The 20,592-nt window shown below is 36.8% G+C and overlaps 1 protein-coding gene across 7 annotated transcripts in view; it reads right to left on the bottom strand.

Moving 5' to 3' along the window:
• The window catches only part of GRIK2 (glutamate ionotropic receptor kainate type subunit 2), a 402,122-nt gene that overhangs the window by 223,295 nt on the left and 158,235 nt on the right, over nucleotides 1-20,592 (bottom strand). For all 7 annotated transcript variants that reach the window (XM_057410869.1, XM_057410866.1, XM_057410863.1 and 4 more), the window contains 3 exons: nucleotides 17,645-17,826; nucleotides 15,439-15,492; nucleotides 12,191-12,364 (listed from right to left, as the gene is read on the bottom strand). In XM_057410869.1, coding sequence (XP_057266852.1) covers nucleotides 12,191-12,364; nucleotides 15,439-15,492; nucleotides 17,645-17,826 — 410 coding nt within the window. The remainder of the gene's footprint in view (nucleotides 1-12,190; nucleotides 12,365-15,438; nucleotides 15,493-17,644; nucleotides 17,827-20,592) is intronic.

The raw sequence follows: 20,592 nt of genomic DNA, 5'->3' as shown, positions 1-20,592 counted from the left end.
TGGATTCTAATTACAATCTTACTCAAAATTTGGAATTATATCAGAATAGCTATCCTGTATTTTAAGCAGAAAGAAGGCTAAGAAATCCAAAATAGTCTAAAACTAATATTGCTTACCTTTAATGTAAACAACTAGAACAATCATGCCATCACGCATACACAATTTGCAAAGAGGTATTTTCTGGATTATGACAGTTATTATTAAAAGACTGAAAAATTATTGTCCCCTGTGCTCAGAAATATCTTTAAATTATCTCTCAGTTTTCACTCAAACTAAGACTGAAGAAATGTAACAAAGTAACTTACCTAAAACCACTTCTTTTACATGAGTGACCCTTGAAGTCGCATTTAAAAAAATTACATACTTCACGTTAAGTGCCAAAGTAGTCCAGCTGACTTCAGCAGGACTACTGAAAAAGTTTGCATAGCTTTTTTGGTAAGAAAACACATTGAACACTTTGTTGAACTGAGACCTCAATCAGCAGCTCAATAAACAGACATTGAATAATACATCCATTACTACATAAGACAAAAAGATAACATGAGATTTTGTTTTTATAAACAGCATTGAAAGAAATTACATGTGCAGAATATCCTTTATTGTTTCTGTAATACTTACCAATAGCGTTTCTCCACTAGGTTTGAATAAATGATTCTGGAGCATCAAGATAAGAACTTTTTTTAAATAAGTTTATTTCCAGGGTATTACATAGCCTCTCATTATCTGAAATAAGATGCCGATTTATCATAGAATACCATGTTGTAAGGACCTCAAGGATTATCTAGTGCAAACTTTCTTAGAAAAGCTAACTAGATGGCCCAGCACCCTATCCAGCCAAATCTTAAAAGTGTCTGACACTGGGGATTCCATCAGCTCCCTGGGGAGATTATTCCAATGGCTGATTTTATTCATTGTAAAAAATTTTCCGCTAGTGGTCTCCCTGGCAGTAACTTGCACCCATTACCCCTCATCTTTTCCATGTGACTCCTTGTAAAAATGGAGTCTCCATCTTCTTTGCAGCTTCTTTGTAGTTTTGTAGCATTTAAATACTGGAACATGGTGATAAAGTCTCCCCTAAGCTTTCTATTCTCAAGGGTGAACAAAACCCAATGAAACTCTACAAAACCGAAAGATATGCTTAGGCATTGGGAAGTGGGAGCATGAAGAGTATAAAAACAATATCTGAAATCTCTGTTTCGCAGCTTCATGATACTTAATTTTCTTTAGTGCATTCCATATGTTATTTTTTCACCTACTTCTTGTGCTGCATATGGGTTCAGAAAGCAGAGGCTTCAGGTTCACAAATAAAATATATAATAATAAAAGCACATTAATTTTTTTTCCAGACTGATATAAAGGTGTTCAGATGCAGATTCAATTTGATGCCTGAATTTTCCTAGGCACTGTTTAATAGCTCTAGATGTGTGCTTGCAGCAACCGTATTTCCACTAGACAGTTCGGGTGGAAAACATATTTACTGTTATAATTCTTTGCACTTAGAAACTTGATTAAGCAGCCCTAATGCATGCATACAGCATCATTTGGAATACTCAAGGATATGCAAAACACCCACAGAAGGTGGATAGACTTTGGGCTTACAGGGGACCCATGCTCTTCTATAGTGACAGGTGGAGGCCTGGCACAATATTCTGTAGCATCTAGAAAGCACTAAAATTGAGTCCATGATGTTCTGGACAGGAAACAGGTTTATCCCTTCAGAAAATGGATTTAAGCAATAACTATATATCTGGTCTGGATTAAAGTCCCAGGGAAGTCTGTGTACTATATGAACCCATTTAAAATTAGAAATAGTGTGCTGCAGCTTAAGAAGAAAAAAAAACATCTATAGGGAAAAGTTATATCTTTCATTAGATAAACACATATACATCTGGAAATGGAGAAAAATGGAAAACCATTTAAACACATACCCCTTCATGTCTTTAGCAGAGAGGATGGTATGCCCAGAAGCTTATTTCTTTCTACTATGTATGTCAGCTGTTCCAAACTATGCCCAAATTAATCACCTTAATATTCAGAGACAAATATCTACATATGATTTTTACTCTTTTTCACTCCATTAAAGTATGTAGTAGTTAATACTCTAGTAAAAAAACAGAAAAATCAACTGCATCTGCATTATCATATCTAAGCCTGACATCTATGTAGCAAACTAAAGGTTAGACAAATTACACATACATACTGATTTCCAAAGGATCAGGATTTTACTCAGAACATACTTTTAAACCTCACTAGAATTAAGTGCATACCAGCCCCTTTGAAGCTGATGAGTACAAAATAAGGGCTAAATTGACAATCCTTTCTCTCCACAAATTGAATGGTTCACATCGCAGCTTAACCTAGCACGGCTATCCTCTCACCATTCCATATCCCACATCTGTAGCCATAATGACTGCTACGGTTTTTCATTCCTGCAAATAAGTCTGCTGATTACCAGTTTTAATGGATTATGCTGCTCCTAAAGACAATATTCTTTAACCATAACAACAAATAGAAGAATAAAAGTAATCTTGCTTTTGCTTCACTTTTCCTAAAGTTACAAAAGATACGGAGTATTGTCCTGGGTTCAGCCGTAATAGTCATTTTTTCTCCTTCTTCATAGCTGGTGCAGTGCTGTGTTTTCAACTTTAGTCTGAGAACAGCTGATAACACACCAATGATTTAGCTGTTGCTAAGTAGTCCTTACCCCTATCAAGGACTTTCCCATCTCTCATGCTTTGCCAAGTGAGAAGGGGCATGGGAAGCTGGGAGGAAGCAGAGATAGGACACCTGACCCAAATTAGCCAAAGAGGTATTCCATACCACAGCATGTAATGCCCAATATATAAACTGGAGGATTCACCCAGAAGGGCAGATCACTGCTCAGGTCAGGCTGGGTATCGATTGGCAGGTGGAGAGCAATTGCATTGTTCATCACCTGTGTTTATTGTTTTTTTTCCCTTTCCCCTTTAAGTTTTATGTTTTCTCCCCTTGTTATTTCTCCTTATCATTATTATTATTATCATTATTATTATTAGTGGTAGTAGTAGTAGTTTTTATTATACTTCAGTTACTGGACCGTTCTTATCCCAACTCCTGGGATTTACATTCTTTTGATTCTCCTCCTCATCCTTCTGGGAGTGGGGAGTGAGCGAGCAACTGCGTGGTTCTGACTTACCACCTGGGCTTAAACCATGGCAAACATAAATAAACTATTAAACTAAATTTCAGAATGCATGTTCTAAGAAAACTGTCTTCAAAGGGTCATGGAATCATTTAGGTTGGAAAAGATATTTAAGAACATAGAGTAACCACTAACCTAGCACTGCCAAGTCTATCAATAAACCATGTCCCTAAACATGGTATCTACACATGTCTTGGCTTCGAGACTGGTGCTACAGGCAGGGCTTTGGATTCTTTGATAACAGCTGGTTTTATAGGGCACCAGTCTGGACAATGACAAGTGAGAAAGGTTTGTCTCACAGAGGCAAAAGGATGCTGGGGCATGAATTAGCAGGGCTCATTTGAAGAGCTTTAAACTAGATTCGAAGGGGGATGGGGTTGTAGCTGGGCTTACCCCGGTGGGGCAGCGCTCCAGAATTGATGAAGACTGGGAGGCCTCCTATAATCCTAGGGTGAAATCGGTGTGCTCAGCTCGCTCCCTGAAATGTCTGTACACCAATGCGCGCAGCATGGGAAATAAGCAGGAGGAGTTGGAAACCTGTGTTAAGTCAGGAGACTATGATCTGGTGGCAATTACAGAGATGTGGTGGGACAGCTCACATGACTGGAATATAGTCATGGAGGGCTATGTCCTTTTCAGGAAAGACAGGCCAGCCAGGCGGGGTGGTGGGGTTGCTCTTTATGTGCGGGAGGAACTACAATGCACCAAGTTCTGTCCGGGGACAGATGACAAGGGAGTTGAGAGTCCGTGGGTGAGAATTAAGGGGCAGGCTGGCAGGGGGGATACTGTTGTGGGTGTCTGTTACAGACCACCTGATCAGGGTGAGGAAGTTGATGAGGCCTTCTACAGGCAGCTGAGAGTGGCCTCACAGTCACAGGCTGTGGTTGTCGTGGGGGATTTTAACTTCCCTGATGTTTGCTGGAAGGACCACTCAGCAACCCAGCCGCAGTCCAGGAGGTTCCTCCAGTGTATGGATGATAACTTCCTCCTGCAAATGGTGGATGAGCCAACCAGGAGAGGAGCGCTGCTGGATCTCATCCTCACTAACAAGGAGGATCTGGTCGAAGCAGTAAGGGTTGAGGGCTGCCTTGGTTGCAGCGACCACGAGATGGTGGAGTTCAGGATCTTGTGTGGTAGGACTAGTAGAATAGCAAGTAGAATTGCAACCCTGGACTTTAGCAGGGCAAACTTTGGCCTTTTCAAGCAATTGCTAGGGGAAATCCCATGGGCAAGGCTGCTTGAAGGTAAAGGGGCCCAAGATAGTTGGTTGACATTCAAGGACTGCTTTTTCCGTGCTCAAGATCGGAGCATCCCGACACGTAGGAAGACAAGGAAGAGGGCCAAGAGACCTGCATGGATAAATAGGGAATTGCTGGGTATGCTCAAGTAGAAGAGGAGAGTTTACAGGTCATGGAAGGAGGGGCTGGCCACTTGGGAGGAATATAAGGCTGCTGCTAGAGGATGTAGGAAGGCAGCTAGGAGGACTAAAGCCTCCTTAGAATTAAACCTGGCGAGAAGGGTCAAGGACAGCAAAAAGAGCTTTTTCAAATACATGGCAGACAAAACTAACACCAGAGGCAATGTAGGGCCACTGATGAACGGGATGGGTGCCCTGGTGACAGAAGATACAGAGATGGCAGAGTTACTGAATGCCTTCTTTGTCTCTGTCTACTCTGCTGCAGGCAGTCCTGAAGAGCCCTGTACCCCTGAGACCTTAGATGAAGTCAGGTCGATGGAGCGGTTTGCCTTAGTCGATGAGGAATGGGTTAGAGACCAGTTGAGCAATCTGGACATCCATAAATCCATGGGTCCAGATGGGATGCACCCGCGGGTGCTGAGGGAACTGGCGGAAGTCATTGCTAGACCACTCTCCCTCATCTTTACCAAGTCTTGGGAAACAGGAGAGGTGCCTGAGGACTGGAGGAAAGCATATGTCACTCCAGTCTTCAAAAAGGGCAAGAAGGAGGACCCAGGTAACTATAGACCGGTCAGCCTCACCTCCATCCCTGGGAAAGTGATGGAACACCTTATCCTTGGTGCCATCTTAAGGCATATCAAGGATAAGAGGGTTATGAGGGGCAGTCAACATGGCTTCACCAGGGGGAAATCATGTTTGACCAATCTCTTAGCCTTTTATGAGGAAATAACACGTTGGATGGATGATGGCAGAGCGGTGGATGTGGTCTACCTTGACTTCAGCAAAGCATTTGACACAGTCTCCCACAGCATCCTCACAGCTAAATTGAGGAAGTGTGGACTGGATGATCAGGTAGTGAGGTGGACTGCGAACTGGCTGAAGGAGAGAAGCCAGAGAGCTGTAGTCTATGGGGCTGAGTCTAGTTGGAGGCCTGTAACTAGTGGAGTGCCTCAAGGGTCAGTACTGGGACCGGTATTATTTAATATATTCATCAACGATTTAGATGAGGGAATTGAGTGTACTATCAGCAAGTTTGCTGATGACACTAAGCTGGGAGGAGTGGCTGACACGCCAGAAGGCTGTGCTGCCATCCAGCGAGACCTGGACAGGCTGGAGAGTTGGGCAGGGAATAACTTGATGAAATATAACAAGGAAAAGTGTAGAGTCCTGCATCTGGGCAGGAACAACCCCAGGTTCCAGTATAGGTTGGGAAACGACCTGTTAGAGAGCAGTGTAGGGGAGAGGGACCTGGGGGTCCTAGTGGACGACAGGATGACCATGAGCCAACACTGTGCCCTTGTGGCTAAGAAGGCCAATGGCATCCTGGGGTGTATTAGAAGGGGGTGGTTAGTAGGTCGAGAGAGGTCCTCCTTCCCCTCTACTCTGCCCTGGTGAGACCCCATCTGGAATATTGTGTCCAGTTCTGGGCCCCTCAGTTCAAGAAGGACAGGGACCTGCTGGAGAGAGTCCAGCGCAGGGCAACAAAGATGATTAAGGGAGTGGAGCATCTCCCTTATGAGGAAAGACTGAGGGAGCTGGGTCTCTATAGTTTGGAGAAGAGGAGACTGAGGGGTGACCTTATAAGTGTCTATAAGTATATAAAGCAGGAGTGTCACGAGGATGGAGCCAGGCTCTACTCAGTGGCAATGATAGGACAAGGGGTAATGGGTACAAACTGGAACACAAGAGGTTCCACTTAAACTTGAGAAGAAACTTCTTCCCAGTGAGGGTGACAGAACACTGGAACAGGCTGCCCAGGGAGGTTGTGGAGTCTCCTTCCCTGGAGATATACAAAACCTGCCTGGACACATTCCTGTGTAACATTATCTAGGTGTTCCTGCTCCGGCAGGGGGATTGGACTAGATGATCTTTCGAGGTCCCTTCCAATCTCTAGCATACTGTGATACTGTGATACACTTCTTTTAAATATCTCCAGGATGGTGACTCCACCAGTCCCCTGCGCAGTCTTGTTCCAATGCTTCATGACCCTTTCAGTGAAGAAGTTTTTATTAATATCCAATCTAAACCACTCCAGCACAACTTGAGGCCATTTCTTTTTGTCTTATTACATGTTAATTCTGAAAAGAGATCAACACCCACTTCCCTAAAACCTCCCTTCAAGGTGGTTGTAAGAGAGCAATAAGGGCTTCTGTCAGCCTCCTTTTGTCCACACTAAATAACCCTCAGATTCAACCAATCTGCACAAGGCTTGTGCTCTAGATCCTTCACCTACTTTGTTGCGCTTTTTTGGACAGATTATTGTATACTGGGCTACAGTCCTCAGACTTAAAATTTCATACAGTGCAGACACTCACATGTTTCCTGAGTAAAGGAACTTGTTTCCTGAACAACCTATGCTTCAGCTAATCTTACAGACTACATAGGAGCTTCTGCAGGTTGCACGAGATCTTCTATTTCCCTATTTGCCATTATGCAAGTTCCTTCTTTGTGAACATGTAGCAGGACAGTTCTAACACAAAAACTTTATATAAATCCATGTTAATCATACTATATCTATAAATAGATGCATACATCCTCAAACAACATCTGAAAGAATTCAATGAAATCTCCCATAGGAGAGAAGCTACAATTTCTGCTAAATTCTATACAACACTTGGGTATATCTTTCCTTCGGGACAGGATTACAAATTTCCGATAGATCACGTCTCCTAAAATAGCAAGAAAGACTACATACAAGAGTCAAATATTTAGTAATGTGATTAATTCTCAAGATAGCTGACATAGAATTTTTAAAACATCTTACAGCATGAAATTGTGCATAGTCCCTAAAATCATGAAGTTAACTGTGCCTAGGGGAAATCTGTAGCTTGTAATGCAGTAATAAGTAGTTGTTTAGTATTTCCTTTGAAGTACACATTTGCTGCCACACTATTTTACTAAACACATCTCATCAGCAGATCCAGAAAATTCCTTTTGCTAAAGGGATAATTATAAAGCTGTCTACATAACAAGCTATCCTCTTTGAAGCTCTAAATCAGAATCCAAAGCTGTATTTCTATAATTAATATTTCTTTTTATTTTCATGGGTCTTTTCACCCTCAGGAACCTGAACACCACCATTTTCTCATCAAATCCTGTCCAGTCACAGTGCTTGCTAGCAGTTACTAAATTATTATTTAACTTTCGATCTCAAATATAACTGTTTTTTCTGTATTGTTAGGCAGAGTTAAGAAATTGTAGTTTCACAAATATCCTTTCACTGTTAGAGTAATAAAATGACTAGTTTGTAACAACATATTATAAGTCTTATCTTCTCTAAAATAACTATTAAAAAAACAAAAAAATAAAAAAAAAAACAAAACTAAATTTGAGAACTTCCTCTCTCAGTGCAGAATTAGTATCCAGTGTAATAACCACGCTGTCTATATTGGTTTATACAATTATTGAATACGCTTACTTCCAGGATGAATTGAGTAAGTCAAACTCCAGAAGTGTGCTGAAAGAAAACCATGGATGACACCATAAATTTTTGCTTCATTTGGGTGGAAAAAAAAAGCACTGAATTTTGGAGAACACTGAAAGAGAAACTATGAAATTGAGGTACAGAACAAAATTTGATTAAAAAAAAAAATTAACTAAATATACAAATTGCTAGTATTGCTAATAGAGTATGTTTCCATCATTAAGCCTTGGTTATATCATAATAGAAAAACTGAATCACTTTTTTTTAATTCTTGATTTTTATATTTCAGATGGCTCTTAAGCTTCAAGTACCATGGTTTCAAAGCCTTCCTTAACACTCTTAATCTTTTCCAGTCTTGTCTATGGTGGGATAAAGTACATTTTCCAGCTGCATTAGCTTAACCAAATTAGTTTAACATGATTCTTGGGCTGATTCACCTGATGAGAGCTGACCATTTAACACAGTCTTCATGTACTGGTCCAATTCAATACAGGGTGTTAGGATTTTTCAAACACATAGATTTAATGCAACTAAAAATACACCACTGTTGTGCATCTATACTCATCCTTCAACCATTCTTGGGGTTTTTTTAGCAATTCTTGTCTTACCATTGGATTCAACAAAACTTTTGAGTATACTGAATTGAAATAACAGTGTCCTGGGTTTAGCAGTAACAGCAGTCATTTTTTCTCCTTCTTAGTAGCTGGTGCAGTGCTGTGTTTTGACTTTTTGGGCTGGGAACAGAGCTGATAACACCAGTGTTTTTAGTTACTGCTCAAATGTTTAGACTGGCCATAGGACTGTGAGTCTCATGCTCTGCCAGAGAGGAAGGGAAATGGAGATGAAGCAGAGACAGGACACCTGACCCAAACTAGCCAAAGGGGTATTCCATACCACAGCACGTCATGCCCAGGGGAGTTACCCAGAAGGGCACGCTCTTCTCAGTAGAGCTCGTTTTGGCAGGTGGTATCATATTCTCTCCCTTGTTATTTCTCTTATCATTATTTCGATTCTCCTCCCCATCCCTCCAGGAGCGGGGGGGGGGGGGGAAGGGGGAGGGGAAGGTGGGGGGTGCTGACTGGGTTTAAACCATGACACAAAGCTGAGAAGGTGAACAGTCAGATAAACTAGACTTCACAAGACATTCATAAGGTCTGGACATTGAGAGGTTTCTTAGGGAATTTAATCAAGGGAAATAGAGGACAAAGTAAGCACATATAAATGTGTTCCCTGAGTCTTTAGGTGTGCAAATATGGAGCGCTCCTTAGGGGAAAATACCTACACATTTACGAATCCAAACCTATTCTCTGATTTTCATTCTCGAATTCCAAAGCAATTGTAACGTCAACCCTATTCTCTGATTTTCATTCTCGAATTCCAAAGCAATTGTAACGTCAACATTTCTACTGTATCCCTCAAAATGGCTATTTTTGAAATTAATTTCCTAGACAGCTCTGTGAAGTGAATGCATCTGTGTATTCTTTCAATTAGGGACAATGTATGTATGAAGGTATTAGCACTTTTGCTCATAATTTTTAGATCTTTACTACAATTATGTTTTTAAAGACAAAATCCCTGGATTTGTTCTCATCTGAGGAAGTCCATACATCAGTTTTAAAAATTTTAAAACTTTATTAATAAAATCTTATCTTTTTTTTCTCCTTTTTTTTTTTTTTTAAGGAGATGAAAATCTCATATACACGAATGAACCATCCTGGGCATGAAACAAATCTCTGCATTTTTTCCCTGAGTATCTAATATCACTCTTATATTTTATTACAAATAGATTTCACTTCCTGAGAAATATTGTTTCACAGTGGAGAGCACCTAAGCTTGAAAAGCACTCTATATCCAGAAAAGAAAGGAGACATTTTTAAAAAAATGGGGGGGGGGGGGGGGGGAAGGGAGGAGTGGCAGGAAAACAGATTTAAGAGCAGAAAGAGAAAACATACAGTTAAATAATGCTCCATTCTGCTAGGCAGCTGTCCTGAGTTCAGCTGTAGCAGTCATTTTTCTCCTTAGTAGCTGGAGCAGTGATGTAATTTCGAATTTAGTCTGAGAACAACGTTGATAACATATCAAATGTTTTTAGTTGTTGCTAAGTAATGTCTACTCTGATCAATGACTTTTTCAGTCTCGTGCTTTGCCAGTGAGAAGGGGCACAGGAAGCTGGGAGGAAGCAGAAACAGGACACCTGGCCCAAACTAGCCAAAGAGGTACTCCATATCACAGCACGTCATGAGCAGTATATAAACTGGGGTCAGTTACCCAGAAGGGCTAGGTCACTGTTCCGGTCAGGCTGGGTATCGGTTGGCAGGTGGTGAGCAGCTGTATTCCCTTCCCTTGTTATTTTCTTATCATTTTTATTATTGGCGGTATCAGTAGTGTTTTTGTGTTATACCTTATTTACTGGACTGTTCTTATCTTAACCTGTGGGAGTTACATTCTTTCAGTTCTCCTCCCCACCACTCCTGGAGTGGGGGAAAGAAGAAGAGGGAGTGAGCAAGTGGCTGCGTGGTTCTGAGTTACTGGCTGGGCTTAAAACATGACAGCACCCTACAAAAAATATCAGATCAAAACTATGATTTTTCAGAGAAAAACACTTTAATACTGACTTTAGCAATAGCATTCATCAAATAACACAGTGCTTTCTTGCACCTGGCATATACAGCTACTAAAGTGAACGTTAAAAAATAGAAGAAATTGTCAAAATACAAAAAGGACACTCCTTTCCATGTAAGATGAAAACAGATAACTAAATCGGATGGCAAAGGCAATCAGGAAGGACAACTTTCCGTTAATGAAGCATCAGGGCTTGTTAGGTCATTTTAATTACGCATACTAAGGTCTGACTTGGTGTACAGAAAACTGGAGGATTAATAGCTGCACAGTAAAAACAAATCAGAAATCAGAACACTTTATTAATGCTCTTCCATGCTTGGTCTGAATCATAGTTGTTGTATATAAATATAGAAGATCATTTATGCTCAGGGATTTGTGGCATTTTTTCTCTTTCTTTGTGCTACTTGTATGGACTCAAAAATAAGAAGTCAAGTATACCAAGGTAAAGTTTCTTGAAAATAGTATGTCACTCTTCTACTTCCCAGAATAACTTTCTGTTAATACAGTACAGATGACAATATTGTTAGTATTTAACAAAAATATTCAGTCTTCATAATTTAAGATCCACACTTGGAAATTTGACTTGGAACATTCCAAAGAAACCAGATGAAATTTAATACCCATAATTTATCACATTGGGATACTAAAGGTCAGATAATTATAGGAAAATTACTTAGTAATTACAGAGTTATACAAGACTACAGAAAACAAACTGAAACAAGAATTATGACTGGGAACTCTGTGAATCATAAATAAGGGAATGCAATGTAACTTTTAAAGTAATGTACTATGGGAAGTACAAGACACTGTATACAAGTAATTATAAGAAAAGTTTTTTACTCTACAAAGGGTATTTTCTAAAAAAAAAGATGAAAAGGAAATTAACTTCTTAAAATATTGATTGTCAGTATCTAATGACTATAAAATTAAGTAGAAAAATTTTGTTCAAATGATTAGCCATGTTATGTGCTTCAATTAACACAAGACAGACAACTGATAGGTAACATAGAGAAATAAAATTTGCTATTTGTCAAATGGAACATGCAAACATTTCTAAAACAAATATTAAAAAAAAAATCCAAAGAACAGTGGAACTCTGACAGCAAAGATATTACAAATTGCTCAGACACAAAGTGGAAATTATATCTTTCAACAAACTTGAAAACTAAAGAGCTCCTAATGTAGGATATATTTTAAAATAAATCCCTTCCTGACTTTGTAATTCTAGATTTAATTCCAAGTAATGAGCAGAAACTCACTGAAAACCTAGAAATTGCATGTATGTAATTGTGACTAGATGAATTAGATATTTAAAATATGGCAGTGTCACTTGGAGAAAATACAGTAAGTGTAATTTTGAAAGAAAGTTAAAATGTATTCAGTTTACAGATAAGCAGAAACACCACAGTTACTCTCTTACTCACGTTTATAATAATATTTAGTTTCATACCTCAAAAAAAAATTAATAACAGAAATAAAATATTAAAAAGTTTTTTTAGCTTCACAAACATATACAAAGAAAGGAACTAAATACTGATATTCATACCGTCATAAATCCATCCAGCAAACCTGAATCAGGCTTAGGAGGTGCTTGCAAGCGCTCCATAGACCACTTTTCAATAATAGATGACACCTGGGTATTTTCCGTGTTTAGAATTCTGAATCCAGTCATATTAACACCACTATACCGATAGGGTTCCACATCCAAGGCAAACAGGTCCTGAAAAAAATGGCCATCATATAAAGTCTTTAATACACTGCAATTCCCATTTCAATTGTTAGACAAACTACCTAGATGAGAGCACTGAAATTTGCAGAGTAACAGTGTTATACATATAGCATACATATATGCTAGGAAATATGCTTTGTTTGTGTGGAGCCTGTAACTGTGTGCAAGGAACTCAGCTGAGCCTATAGTCGGAATAACCTGATTCAGACAGGAAGAGCAGCTTCAACAAAACCCCAAAACAGAAAACAAACCAAAAAATAAAGAAACAAACAAAACCAAAAAAAGAACCACAAACAAAAACCAACAAAAACCAAAAAACAAACAAACCAAAACAAAACAAGTTTTCAGGAAATGCTAAATCCAGTCGAGGAACTGTATCCACTACTAGTTAAATACCTTAAATAATATTATTATTATTATTTGCCAAAAATACTATTATTAATTGCTACTTCTTTGGCTTACCATAACAGACTTCAAATCATAAAATAAACAGAACAAGACTTTCCTTGTGCCTTCACTTTCTATGAAACTTGAACATGTTGATCTCTATATGATAAACTGGGGAGAAGGAGGAGGGGGAAGGTATCTGGCTTTAAATTTAGCCAAAAGAATTTTTCACAGCTATCACTCATACTTCCAAACATAGACATATCTTTAACTAGGAATTTATCTCTGCAAGAATAAACTTTGCCAATTAATGCATTTCAATACATACATACTTGTGTCTGTATACTTAATCCCCCACCACACAAAGAGGCATATATAAATTAAAACATATAAAATTAATCAAATTTTAGATCAAGCAAGTAAAGTTGAGATTATCCTAATCCTTTGACAGAATTCCTATAAACAATGTAGAACCAGTACTTGTCTTCAGGAAACCCAGGTCTAAGATCATGTTTTGAATATGGGAAATAAAAAAAAAAAATGAAGTTGATGAAAAAAAACAGTCATGAGTCACTAGGCCTAGCTATGTATTATAAACAAATTTTCTGTTTCCTTTTAAATAATTTTTTAAGTGACATAATCAAGGTTCTACTTAAGACATTACTGTCTTGTATCACAATTTTTTTTAATTGACCATAGGAATTTTCCACCTAATTCATACTTAGTCATTCATCTCAATCTCTTAATTTATATTTTGCTAGCACTGTAACATAAATTTCCATGGAATTGAAGTGTTAGGTGTAACACTTTTCTGAATCCATTTTGTTTATTGGTTGGAGATGAAGAAGATTAAATGCTGCACTACAGAAAGCTAGAATAAAATTCATTATTCATTGTTATCATCAATAAGCCCACAAAAATATCAGCCAGTTTTAATTACAGCTAGCAATTATGATACTATCTTCCATATATGATACCTGAGATATGCAACTATGGTATATCTTTGCCCTAAAAATTCTCTGGTTTTACTGCAAAAAAAGTCAGAACCTCAGATGTAATTATTTCATCCAAACACATTAATGTTTACACTGGAATATAATAAATATACACAACAATATTATGCATATATTATAAAGACACATGGGTCAGTGCATTAATGAGCTACTGCATTAGACCCTGAATCAATGAAGATGAGAATACATGGAAGATTGCTGCAAACACTGTGACTGGAAAAATCTACTTGACAGGACTTTCACCATGTCAGATAAGAAGCAATTAATAAATCAAACAACCGAAGTCTGATGGTAGTTCAAAAGCTACATTGCGAATCTACCATCCATTTGTGCACACTAAATTATCTTTTCATAGCTCCTAGTCAACATAATACTCGTCTCTCTTAAAAAAAAATAATGTTCTAATAAGGAAATAAGAATGACAGAAACCCATCATTTTTATACATAGCTTTTAGTGTAAAAATTAAATGCCAGTGGACAGCATACCACTCAAAGAAGCTATTTTCACCAAGAGAAAAGTGAAAAGTGAAGATATAAAAAATTCCCTGGAATCATCTAGAATCCATTTTGATAGACTATTGAAAGAAATTCTGTTGCATGCAATCCTAAATCTGTTAGTGACAGACAACTTGCTCTTCTAAAGTAAGACAGCTACTTGTGCAGGATATTTTGCCTTTACAGTTCCAATAAACATCACAGATTATTTTGCAATAAATTTCTATTTAACAAGCTATTTCCATGCTAATACTTTCCATGAACTTTTATTTTGTGATTCTGAGATGAACTTTCCATCCTATCATGAAGGATACATTTCTATAAGGACTTAAACATGCATGTGACTGTAAACATGGGTCATTTCAAGCATGGTTTTACCAAGGCACATCTTTCTTGTTCTTTAAATGATTGTAATTTAAGAACCTTAGTGAACTGCAATCTAAGCATGCAAATTTGAACACAATGGAAAACAGAGAAACGTGCACAACTGTAGTTTCTAAAGTACTATTTTATCAACTTTTAAACTATTTCTTAGTTAGGCTGTGGTGAAGAATAAAAAAAAGGACTTCACATACATGTTTGTTATGTTTTGTAAGAACATTCTCATTTTAAATGTTCATTTATTGCAAATGTTAAATCTGATAGTTCCAAGAACGGTTCCTTCCTAGTTACTTTTTCAATGGACACCAAAGAATACTGCATAATTTGTGTGCCTAAAAACTTCAAGTGGATTGTTAAATAAAATGCTGGTAATATTCACACCAAATTATTCAGGATTATATGACAGTGAAGAGGTACCTTGTAAAATGTTATATTAAAAATATGGAATAGAAAAGTTTAAAATCTTCACATACAACTATCTAAAGAAGATAAAGTACAAAATTCATAACATTAATAATTAATTGTGAATTATATACTTAACCCTGCTTGAAAGTTAAAAACTGCAGTGCTACAGTCAGTTGCTTGTTCAGTACTATCAGTTTCCCAGGGCTCACGGTTGAATAATAATTAAACCATCCTGATGAGTTTTCACTGAACGTAAGAAACAGAGAAAACATCTTGTACTCACACCCCATTCCAGAGAGACCTTTTTCGCTTCGTCAAGTAATATAATTAAGTAAACTAACATCTTTGTTAGATGTCATCACTATGTTTCTACAAGCCACTTACCAGTGTTGTAAAGATATAGTGATAGTATTCTGTCATCATTCCCATAGCTAAAGCCTTGAAAAAAATAAACAAAAGATTAATGTTTCTGAGGTCACATAATATATTTTTATCATACTTACATGGCCAATGAAAAGCTGCAAAAGAACACTACTGGGATAAGACTATAGGGTTGGAATTATACTAAAATTAGGTCAAGCAAGTCATTTCCTGGCAGTTAGAGCAGATTACTGACTATTAAAGGAATTTATGAACCAGATCTTCTGATAGAAAGAATATTATTAGACTGTATAGTGCAGTAAATGTGAAACAGCCTTATAGTTTTACATACTAATGGATGCATTAAGTTGCCACACAAAATTTGAGTCGACAATATATTCATTCATTATTGAATCCTTCCCTTAAAAACAATAACCTAACAGGAAACAGTTTTTCTATTTTGGTAAACAATATTGTGCATTTAAAAGAAGGACCTAGGCTTATATTATACTCGTAGACATTTTTCCAGCCATGGAAGAAAATATTCTTGAGTCAAGTTTGGAACAGCAAGTTGCATAATACTTCAGTAAAAAGGAAGAACAAATATTCATAGCATAACTCTAGAAACTCAGATATCTATCAAGCACCTTCACCTGTCTTGCTAACTATGCAGTACCACATAGATTTGGATTAACTATGCATTTTTAAATAAACAGTTCAGCATAAGAACAAATATTTGTAGGTATAATTTTAAAGCAATAAACTATGGATGTGTCATCAGTCTTAAGCACATGTTCACTTGAAAATCACATCTGCATGCTCTGCACAAAAGTTACCTTAGACAAGTATGATTTATTCAGTCATTTTAGTATCTACAGTGATTTTTACCCAATTTTAGCACTGTAAAAAAGCTACACAAGTAAATAATTTTTTTTTTTTTTTCCTTTCCAGGAATTATCAATGGAATTCTTTGCTAAGCTGCTACCAGATACACTTCCTTAAATATACTGAAGGCAACAATTAATTCTCACAATACCAGAATTTTTTCACAAAGCAATCATCAGAGTTCTGGAGGCTTTGAGAGCCTTTTTACTTTTGACTTTGTCTGAAAACTTATCAAATGACCAGTCTGTAACCAGTCCAAAGAAAAGTTAAAAGCTAAAATGAATTCCAAATATCAGCTGCAGGTTAGGTTTTATGATATTTTATACAGGACTTCGACAAAAATTGCAGCACTTTTCCAACAGATGCCTATACTTGTGCATTTAGAATACCACAATAATATCTAAAATACCCCTAAATACCTTTCAAGAGAAATGTATTTTCAGATCTTAAGCACATTTTGTTTTCAATTTAAGCAATGCTAGCAAGCATAATAAAAACATGAAGTCACTAAAAGCTATGCATTATAAATGTAGGATATTGTCTTGGTTTAGGTCTTCTTCCAATCCTCGTTATTGAAAGACATAGTGCAATTAAAAAAAATATAGGGAAAATGGCCTCTGAGCGTAAGAAATTCCCAGTCTTGGGAGCTAGCTCATTAAACTAAAGACACAGAAAGGCTTGTCTTCTATGCATATCACTGTATTGCCTTTGCGTACCCCTATATTGCCACCTTCTCTTGGAAGACATCGCTGGAATTCTCTTCTTCATTAGAAAGCCAGTTAAATTTGCAATTTTGTTGTACCTCACCTACTCATCTTATTTGAACACAACAAAGCAAACACTTTCAGACCACCTACACAAATGCATTCAGGTGTTTAGCAGTCCTATTAGTAGTGCAAGGAAAATATGTTTCTAAAAGGTATCTATTAGTTCTGTCCTCTCAGTAGAACTCATTAATGTGGCCTGCTGGTAGCATACTATTCAAATATCACCACCTAATTAAAAGTCATAATATAGAGGCTTCAATTTGAAAAAAAAAAAAAATCTAAGCAAGCATTTAAAATCCTGGTTGAAACATAATTTCTCCAAAGTTCTGATTTTTCATAGTTGAAAGACTGATGTACCTTTTCCCCTGTATATGAACTGATTAATCTGTTCCTTTAAAAAAAACAACATGAAAGCAGCTACCATTAGTGTCACTAGTAAAATTATCTCTGAAATCCTTGACTGATTTTCAGTTAAGCCTCAGTAAACTGACATACAATTTCCCTGCTTGTTAAATGCCATTATTTTTATTTATTAGGAATGAAAAACATTAGGCCATCTGAAGCAAAATGAAGATTACCTGTTTCAAGATGCCTGCTGCCATTTCATGGCTGCAGTCAAAGATCACATGGAATTCCCTGCCTCTTTTCATCTCCTTTAGCAATGGCTTTGCATCTTTTGTGTCAGCTGGTAACTGACGGATTTTTAGTCTCAGGTTGTATCGTGATGGAGCCTTGATGAGCTCTTGTAATCGAATAAGGCCTTAAAGAAAACATAGTTAAAGAAAATAAGATTATCAGTACAAGAATCTGAACTGCTAGCAGGACAACTTACTATAAACATTCAAAGTTTCCTGAATTTTTCTTCCTTCTCAGTATGTTGCAATTAACACACAACAGATTTATTAAAAAGAAAAGGGAAAAATTAAGTATCTGCACTCCGAATACTTTCTTATCACAAGTCTTTCTCAATATTAACAGACAGCAAGCAGTCTCAGTTAGGATTACCTTAAGACAGACAAATCTTGCTTTAGCATGATCATGCAACCATGACATTTCTCTTCGAAGAACGAAGAATTATTCTAATTCAATTAAAACAATATCCCAGACTATAGTTTGTAATCAGACTAGCCAGTCTCTAATCTGTCAGGTTTACATACAAAGCTGTGAATCATCTCAGCAGTGAAAAGCACCCTCACATAATTCACAAGCGTATTTTTTTTTCTTGATTACACAGGTAATAAAAATATGCAGCAACAAAGAGGCTGAATAAATGACTCATGTCATTTCATTCATGTTCAATACCCTACATTTTCATTTTGGATTACTGTACTTTTACTTTAAAATTAGATGCAGCGACGTTTCTCCAAAGCATCTGATTGCTTGCATCAGTATGATAGTGTGTGGTGTGTTTTACAAGACACTGACTGGTCTGTGACCAATATTAAATATTAGGTTTATTAACTGTAATAAAATGACAAGGTAAAAACCGGTCTCTATAAGTTAACAATTTATTTCTGTGTTAGAAAAACAAGTGTTCTGCTAACTTCTTGCACTGGAACATGCTCCGTTTAGTGGCAGTAACAAGGGTTACTTATCATCATTATGTTTGCAGTGCACATGTATAATACACCCAATTGTATAAAAATGGAAATTCTGCTTAAGATTTCACTTTAGATTCCAGGAATAAATGTAGTACTTCTAAAATCTGAAATAGCTCACTTCACAAAAATATTAACAGGTGACTAATTATTATTTGTTATTATCTCAGGCAGCATTATCTAGTATTAAAAAAAAATTGGTATTTTATATTATCAGTAAATACTCTTCAGATATTCGGTCAAAGACGTCTTGTTTTCATGGAATGATGTTGCTGTAATGTAATTTGGAACAACACTGCAGCGTAAGTAAGAAATCGTGATAACCTCTGACAGAGGATTTAATACAGCCTTTTTTCAACATACATTGTACTTAAAGTAACATAATACTGACATATTTTAATATTGCTATGATTTTTTTGCTATGAAGCTTTTAGATTGTAAAAAACATTAGCTGTAATAATTTCCAGCAGAACCATACCAGTAGAGAATAAAACTGAGAGATAAAATCAGTCTCTTCTGTTTCACCATTCCCCCTTTTTGACCCTGCAAAGGATCCACATATTTCTTCAACAGTTTCTGCTAAAATTAGCTGAAATTAGAACAGGAATTACACCTTACTATATAAAACCTTCCTAAATTAAGACTGCAGGTGTGTAGATCTGGCAGAGGATTCCAGTAGAACTCTTAGGCCCAAAGCCAGAGTGGGGAAAGACAACCTTGCAATTTAGTCAATTTAGGAGTTTTTTCTTCACTCACAGGTCTATGTCACAGATATAGTATCTCCTATTTCATCAATTTTCTCAGTAATACTCCCATCACACACATTCTTAACAATGTGTGTATTGTTCAAACTGAGACAATTGTTATCGATAGCTAAATTATCTCAAATTTTCATTTTCTAAAAACATTTCTATAGGATCTTTATTAACAGCTAATGCACTGTAAAGAACTAAATCCAGTAATCCAGTGTGGAAATTTTCCATAGAAAATTATAATGTGACTAATGTCAACTGCCTTTTGTACATAACACAACAATATAACAAAATTTGAAGTCAGAATAAAATGTTTTAACTCAAGAGAGATAAAAAATAATTCCACGTGTTCCAGATTATTTGTCACTGCTTGCTAAAAGTAGACAATTGAAACCTTTTGTACAGAGGAATAACTTGTAAATAATTTTAGACTTGTCCTGCTTTCTTTGCTTCATTTTGTTTTGCTTGTCCTTGAAGAGGAAACAAATACCACCATTAAATATTCACAGAAACATCACTATATATACTGGCAATCTTTAGTAGACATGCTGAAAGCAGAACAGATATGGAAACTGAAGTACGTTCTCATGACTAGACCTGATCCCTAGACCTGGTCAGTGCTTGCTAAGACATAGAGAAGTGACACTCAGGTTACATGTGATGTGTGAGTAAATGGCAGATGTAAGTCTACGTGGTTGTGAAAAAAGTACTTTTCCAATTTTTACAAAATTGCCATGTTTACCTCAAATCCCATAATGATATTTATGTATCTAATAGAAACTTAAATAGATTTCATAATTGATTTCTAAGAAATCGTGAATAAGTATACTTAAAAGCTATACAGTAGAGGTGTCTTTTCTAACTTATAGATCTATTGCATTTTATTACCATTGACGGATAATCCGGGACAAATATGTGAAACTAAAGCTTTGAAAAACATAACATACCCCATAACTGTTAACCACTTTATCAAAAATAACTGACAATAACATGTCAAGAAAAACACTAAGAATTGTCCCTGTCTTTCCCATTTTCCTTAAGACTAAGAAAAATGAAGCAACTGGAATGTATGCACTCGCAGTCAAAAAATTTAAGACCACATTTCAAAGCAGAGACCTTCTCAAACACAACGTGTTGCCACTTGTTCACTTCCTCTGATATCCATGCACTTCCAGT

The sequence above is a fragment of the Pezoporus wallicus genome, unplaced genomic scaffold (assembly GCF_028554395.1).
Source record: "Pezoporus wallicus isolate ANWC-B61680 ecotype Strahan unplaced genomic scaffold, APGP_CSIRO_Pwel_v1 contig_747, whole genome shotgun sequence".
In the NCBI taxonomy this organism is placed as follows: Eukaryota; Metazoa; Chordata; class Aves; order Psittaciformes; family Psittacidae; genus Pezoporus; species Pezoporus wallicus.
Note: the sequence above shows the minus strand (reverse complement) of the source record. Positions and strands in the feature narration are given on the sequence as shown.